Consider the following 6,976-nt stretch of genomic DNA (forward strand, 5'->3'; position numbering starts at 1 on the left):
CATTAAGTTCGTGAGGTGGCACTCGTATCATATTACCGTGCACTTGACATATATGGCATTTTTGCACAAACTTGCAACAATCATTCTCCATAGTCATTCAGAAATATCCGGCTCGTAGGATCTTTCTTGTCAGAGTGAGCCTATTCATATGTGTGCCACAAATTCCGGCATGTATCTGTTCAATAAGCCTCGCAGCTTCGACGGCATCAACGCATCTTTAAAGACCTAAGTCTGGAGTCCTCTTATACAGGATTTCCCCACATAAAAAGAAATTGAGAGACATACGGCGTATCGACTTCTTCTGATTGGACGTAACATCTTCAGGGTAAGCTCCAGACTCCAAATACTTATTTATAACTAAATACCAAGGTAAACCGTCTGGTTCTGCTTCAACATGGGAATAATGAACTGGATATTCTTTCAACTCTATATCCAGAGGATCAATATAATCTGTGTCTGGATGTTTAATCATCGAAGCGATGGTGGCAAGAGCATCGGCCAATTCACTGTATTCTGGGAGTATGTCTGAACTCAATCATACGAAATCTGTTGCACAATTTCTGCGCATACTGTACGTAAGGTATAATCTTTGGGTTCTTCACACCCCATTCTCCTTGAACTTGATGAATCAAAAGGTCTGAATCTCCAATAACCAACAACTCGTAGACATTCATGTCGATGGCCATTTTCAAACCAAGAATACAAGCTTCGTATTCATCCATGTTATTTGTGCAATCAAATGGGAGCTTAGCCGCCATGGGATAGTTCTGACGAGATTCTGACACTAAGACTGCTCCAATGCCTTTACCTTGATGATTTTCCTCTCCATCAAAGAATAATCTCCAACCCTGATATGCCTCAGAAATATCTTCACCTACAAATGACACTTCTTCATCGTGAAAATAAGTCTTCAGTGGTTCATACTCTTCATCAACGGAATTTTCTGCAAGATGATCAGCCAAAGTCTGTGCCTTTATCGCGTTCTGAGTCACATACACAATGTCAAATTCACTCAACAACATTTGCCACTTAGCTAACTTTCCGGTCGGCATCGCCTTCTGGAAGATATACTTCAGTGGATCCATCTTGGAAATGAGGTATGTAGTATAGGAAGACAAATAATGTCTCAGCTTTTGGGCAAGCCATGTCAAAGCACAACACGTTCTCTCCAACAAAGTGTAACGAGACTCGTATGGAGTAAACTTCTTGCTTATATAATAGATAGCCCTCTCCTTCTTTCATGTCTCGTCGTGTTGACCAAGTACGCATCCGAATGCACTATCTAAGACCGACAGGTACATCAACAAAGGACTTCCCTCTCGCGGAGAAACCAATACCGGTGGGTTGGACAAATAGTTCTTGATACCATCAAAAGCAGCCTGACACTCTTCAATCCACTTTGTCGGGGCGTCTTTCTTCAGCAGCTTGAAAATAGACTCACACACCACGGTTGATTGAGCTATAAATCGACTGATGTAATTTAACCTTCCTAAGAAACTCATCACCTCTTTTTCTCGTCTTTGGCGGAGGTAACTCTTGAATTGCTTTAGTTTTAGAAGGGTCGAGCTCAATACCCCTTCTGCTGACTATAAATCCCAACAACTTTCCAGCTGGAACTCCAAAAGCGCATTTGGCGGGGTTTAACTTCAAGTTGTAATGACGCAAACGCTCAAAGAATTTCCTTAGATGTGTCAAGTGGTCCGAACTCTCACGGGACTTGACTATGACGTCATCCACATACACTTCAATCTCCTTATGAATCATGTCGTGAAAAATGGTCGTCATATCTCTCATGTAGGTGGCACCGGCATTCTTGAGGCCGAACGGCATCACCCTGTAGTGATATACACCCCAAGGTGTAATGAAAGTCGTCTTTTCTACATCCTCCTCATCCATCAGAATCTTGTGATAGCCTGCGTAACAGTCCACAAATGATTGCATTTCATGCCTTGCGCAATTATCAATCAAAATATGAATATTCGGCAGCGGAAATTTATCCTTTGGGCTAGCTTTGTTGAGGTCTCTGTAGTTGACACAAATCCTGATTTTCCCGTCTTTCGTGGCGACCGGAACAATATTGGCCAGCCAGGTTGGATATTGTGTAACTTCCACCAATCGGGACTCTATGTTCTTGGGGATCTCTTTCTTAATCTTCAAACTCAGTTCAGGCTTGAATTTTCGAGTTTTTTGCTTCACCGGATCAAACCCCGGGTTAATCGGCAGCTTATGAGATACGACATCGGTACTCAACCCTTGCATGTCACCGACTTCCCAAACAAACACAACACTATATTCAGCAAGCAAATGAACTAGGCCCTCTTTCTGAGCTTCATTTAGGTGGGTGCTGATCTTAACCTCTTTAACACATTCCGAATCTCCCAAATTCACCGTTTCAGTTTCCTCTAGATTTGGTTTATGCTGATTTTCGAACTGCCGAAATTCATTGGCGACATAATCTGGTTCCTCACTTTCTTTTTCATAATCGTCCACCTCGTCGTCACCTGCCTCATTTTGTTCATTTAGCTCGTGACATGACATGACATTGGCAGGTCTGTAACTTATGTTACTGAAATCATAAACAGACAAAATTAGGAAAGTAAGGTATAACAAACGACTAAATAGATAAAGTTAGAAACAAAGAGGCTTTCATTTAAAAACAATGCAAACTTTGGCCATGGCATGGGGCCATGTTGCCTTTTTTGAACATCACAATGAAAATTCGAAAATTTGAACGGTTAAGAAAATGCAAAACGGTGGGTCTCGGGCCTCTTCCGGAATACCACCGATTTTAATGTGCATGAAATGACGCCTTTCTTCCGAAGAGTTTGGGGTATCAGGATCGGCGTGGAGGTCCAGTTCCGCAGCACCTCCCCTGGATGAGCATCGCGAATAACAGCTAGCTCGACCTCTTCCTCGACAACAACATCGATCTCCTCAAAGAGGTCACATATTCCTTCCCTAAGGTCTTCATGCTCGGCATACTCTCGGATTGGGAAGGATTGATATAGATGTGGGATCGGCTTAGTCAAGGCTTGATCAGTTTTCTTCTTCACCTTCATGTCATCATCTGTGAGGATGTACCCCAAACTATATCTGGATCCCTTAACGACGATCGGAACAGGCTCAATAATTCCTTGGGAATCTCTTCCCAATCCAAACCCTGGCTCAAAACCATTCTGCAACATCACATAGGCTATCATCTTGTACACGGCAGGCATTGGAGTCTGTGGGGCCAAGTCTTCGCCGGTGGCATTCACCAGCTCTACCGTGTAAAAGTCTGTACCTCGCGGCATCTCATCAATGATCGGCACCTGTCTGCCAAGGTGACTCCCCTCGCCATGAATAACCAGCTCTTCGTTCTTCCACACGAGCTTCATCATCTGATGGAGAGTAGAGGGGACGGCTCCAGCCATATGGATGAATGACCTTCCCAGAAGAAGGTTGTAACTGGTATCGATATCTAATACTTGAAATTGCGCGCTGAATTCCGCTGGGCCCATTTGAATGGTCAAATTCACTGCTCCCAACGTGTCTCTCTGAACCCCATCAAAGGCTCTCACGTTGACCTGGTTTTGCTCCAGTTTCCCAAGGTCAAACCTTAGCTGCCTCAACGTCGACAACGGGCAGATATTCAGACCAGATCCATCATTTACTAAGACGCGGTTGACAACCTTTTCACGGCATATCACAGCGATGTGCAGCGCCTTGTTATGTGATCTTCCTTCAACAGGCAGCTCATCGTCACAAAAGTTAATTCGGTGCCCTCAAATAACCTGATGAATCATGACGGCCATGTTATCGCTGCTTGTGCCCGCGGGTACGTACGTATCATCGAGAGCTTTCATTAAGGCTTGCCTGTGGGTTTGAGAGCTCATCAGCAGGGCCCATACGGAGATCTGAGCTGGAGTCTTCTCCAAATGCTTGACGATGGAATAATCTTTTGGTTGCATTCTCCTCCAGAATTCCTCCGCTTCTCCTTCGCTTATCAGCCTCTTAGCCTTATCCTTCTTCTATCCTCCGAGAGCAAGATCGTCAAGAGTGTAACACCTTCCAGACCTGGTCATGCCTTGAGCAGCAGCAGTTTCAGTAACAAACTTAGGCTTGACGAGAGTTTCTGACGGCACAAAGGCAACAACCTTTGCAGGTGTAAAAATAACAAACTCTTTCTTCTCTTTGACGCTTAAAGAAGCGACAGCCCTTTCCAAATCATCGTGAACTAATCATCTTCGTTCCAAACCAGTCTTCGTCTGTATCAATCATATTGACATTGCTGCCTCCATGATTCGGCAATGGGTTGGTGTTGACATTTGGTGCCGCTGGTTGGAGAAAGACTACCTCTTGATCAATCAGATCCTGAATTTTGTGCTTGAGGTTGATACAATCTTCAGTATCATGCCCAACATTGTTGGAATGATAAGCACATCTCTGATCGAGTTTGTAGAACTTTGAATTGACATCCACGGGTTTGGGCCTCACAGGTGGATGTATCCAGCCGCAGCCAGTCTCTCTTACAGTTTTGTCCGGCTTTCAGCGAGCACAGTAAAGTTCCTTGAAGGCCTCTTCTCAAATTTGGGTCGGGGAGGGTCATAACTGCCTTGTTGAGGAGGAGACACCTGTTGATAATTTTTGGCTTTTGAACAAGGAGCTTGGCTTCTGGGATATGTATTTGTTTGGTAATTTGGCGATGGAGCTTGGTAATTCGGAGGAGAATTTTTGTATAGTGGAGCTTGGACTTGATAAACAGGAGAGGGTGCTTGGTAGCTCGACTGTACGTTAGTGCAGTTGGGAGCAACACCCTGGTAGGGAGATGGGATTTGGTAGGGTGGAGGATGATTTGGGTAAATGGGAGATGGACTTTGGTAATTGAGGGGTGGACTTTGGTATACGGGAGCTTGGACGTTTGGATAAATGGAGGTAGCATTCTGATTGTTGGGATGATTAGATGGCGTATAACAAGATTGGTAGGACTTTGAGGAAGGACGGGGAACGACCTTAGGAATATGATGAGCTTCTGGGGGTTTTCCTTCCCCCGTATGAAATAGCAACAACTTCTTCTCTTTTCTTTCTCAATAACCCTGAAGATCCAGGTGATGCGGCTACACGGGCTATCTTTCCTGATTTTAAACCGTCTTCGATAGTCTCACCAATCGTGACTATCTCGGCAAACTTTGCTCCAACGAGCAACATGTTTCTATCATAATATTCCGGCTCTTGCACGCGCACAAACACTTCAACGATTTCTTTCTCAGTCATGGGTGGCCTCACCCTTGCCGTTTCTTTTCTCCACCTATAGGCAAACTCCCTATAGCTTTCAGTTGACTTTTGCTTCATCTTCTCCTAAGAGTATCGATCGGGAACAATTTCTACGTTGTAAGAAAAACGATCGATGAAATCTTTGGACAATGCATTCCAGCTGGGTCATTTTCTGGTTTCATGCGAGGTAAACCATTCGAGAGCTTCTCCACACAGGCTCCGACTGAAGAGCCGCATCAATAAAGATTCGTCCCTTCCAACTCCCACGAGCTGGTCACAGTAGGCTCTCAAATGAGCCATAGGGTTGCCCACTCCTCCGAAGGTGTCAAACTTCGGAATCTTGAACCCTTCTGGAAGGTCCAAATTTGGGTGGATACACAAGTCCTCATAACTAAGTCCAGCGATGTCGGGAATGCATTATAGCTCCTTCATGGCCTTCTTAATATCCTCTTTTATATCGACCCTTACATCTTCCTTTGCCCTCCATTCCTTTTATTATTCCTCGTAATGGTCCATCTCAGAACCGTGCACATCGTGCTCGGTAGGGACGGGAACTTGGAAAGTGGCTCTCTTTGGTAGGGGTGGAGCTACAGAGGGACTTTAAGTGTTTTGGGCGGTTTGGTAATTTGGTGGGTAGGCCTGAGGATTGGTGTTCTGATTTAAATGGTGATGGGGTGTTTGGGGGTTGAAAGCATTTTGCTTTTGGTTTTGGTTTTGATTTTGTGGTGGTGGAGCGATTTGATGGTGGGTATTTTGAGGGTGTGGTGGCGTTTGAGGGTGGTTGTTTTGAAGAGGAAATGGAGTTTGATAGGATGCAGAAGCATATTGAGGATTTTGGGTAGTCAGATCTATAACCGATGGATTCTGAATAGGTGTAGATGGCTGGTTCTGAGTTGGATCCATATTTGAGGAAGGGAAATACATTGGAAGCCTCCCATCAGCAGCGTTAGTGGCGAATCCAGGTGGAGGCGAATCCTGCCTCCGCTACATTTCCACCCCCATCTCTGCAATCTGCTGCATCAGCTGCATAATCAACTCATTCTGTTCTGCTACGGTGGGTTGAGCCACCACAACATCAGTAAGACTCACTCGTTCATTATTATCCCCCATAACTACCTTTCCTATGTCTGAGCTTTGTCTAGGGAAGGAATCTGCGGGACCTTTTGATCTGGTGAAATAGGGATGATTTGCCAGCTTTTGATCGACACAGATCAGTTTCAGAGTACCTGAGAAGGAAAAAAACTCAAAGGAAGATTTGTCAGTGCAAATTCAGAGTACAAAATGCATAATATCACACAGAGAGCAGGTAAACACACAAGTTGCTTTGTTTGAGGATATCTTTAACCCACGAGTGAGGACGGTAACACATTTTTTAACAAGCAGGAATTTGCTTGTTTTAGTTTTGACGCTGTCTCAAGAAGGCTAAATCATGTTAAGCTACGGTCTCCTTACAGCCGCTCTTTGACTTCTGTTGATCCGTTCTTCGTATCTTCTCGTAACATGGAATGGGGAATGAAAATTTTGAAAGATAGGGGCCAGGCCTAGGAAGGCTGCCTACGTATCTCACAAGGAGAATTCACGCCCAACGTAGTTCGAGTACAAAAGAAAATACTTTCATTCATTCGTTCATTACGATTACAAGGAAATTGAAATGCAACAACAGAGTTTTTAAAAGATGAAATGATGACGACACGTTAGTTATTTCCCTTCTTGTTACAGCATT

The 6,976-nt window shown here is 44.3% G+C and overlaps 1 protein-coding gene across 1 annotated transcript; it reads right to left on the minus strand.

Moving 5' to 3' along the window:
* Nucleotides 1-217: 217 nt before the first annotated feature.
* Nucleotides 218-5,331, minus strand: LOC107006392. The gene is made up of 7 exons (XM_015204957.1): nt 5,050-5,331; nt 4,513-4,613; nt 4,067-4,197; nt 2,753-3,721; nt 1,506-2,501; nt 695-874; nt 218-525 (listed from the first exon to the last, which is right to left on the minus strand). The coding sequence occupies exons 1-7, from the start codon at nt 5,329-5,331 to the stop codon at nt 218-220; spliced, it is 2,967 nt and encodes a 988-aa protein (XP_015060443.1).
* Between the last annotated feature and the right edge of the window lie 1,645 nt (nt 5,332-6,976).

This window comes from Solanum pennellii, chromosome 12, assembly GCF_001406875.1.
Source record: "Solanum pennellii chromosome 12, SPENNV200".
Lineage (NCBI taxonomy): Eukaryota > Viridiplantae > Streptophyta > Magnoliopsida > Solanales > Solanaceae > Solanum > Solanum pennellii.

Excerpts from the sequence above, each read along its gene's own strand:
- LOC107006392 (XM_015204957.1), bottom strand. The coding sequence starts at position 5,331 with ATGAAGCAAAAGTCAACTGAAAGCTATAGGGAGTTTGCCTATAGGTGG. Across the intron at positions 2,502-2,752 it reads GAAGAGGCCCGAGACCCACC|GTGACGACGAGGTGGACGAT; the intron begins GTTTTGCATTTT and ends AAAATGAGGCAG. Across the intron at positions 526-694 it reads ATACGAAGCTTGTATTCTTG|ACATACTCCCAGAATACAGT; the intron begins GTTTGAAAATGG and ends GATTGAGTTCAG.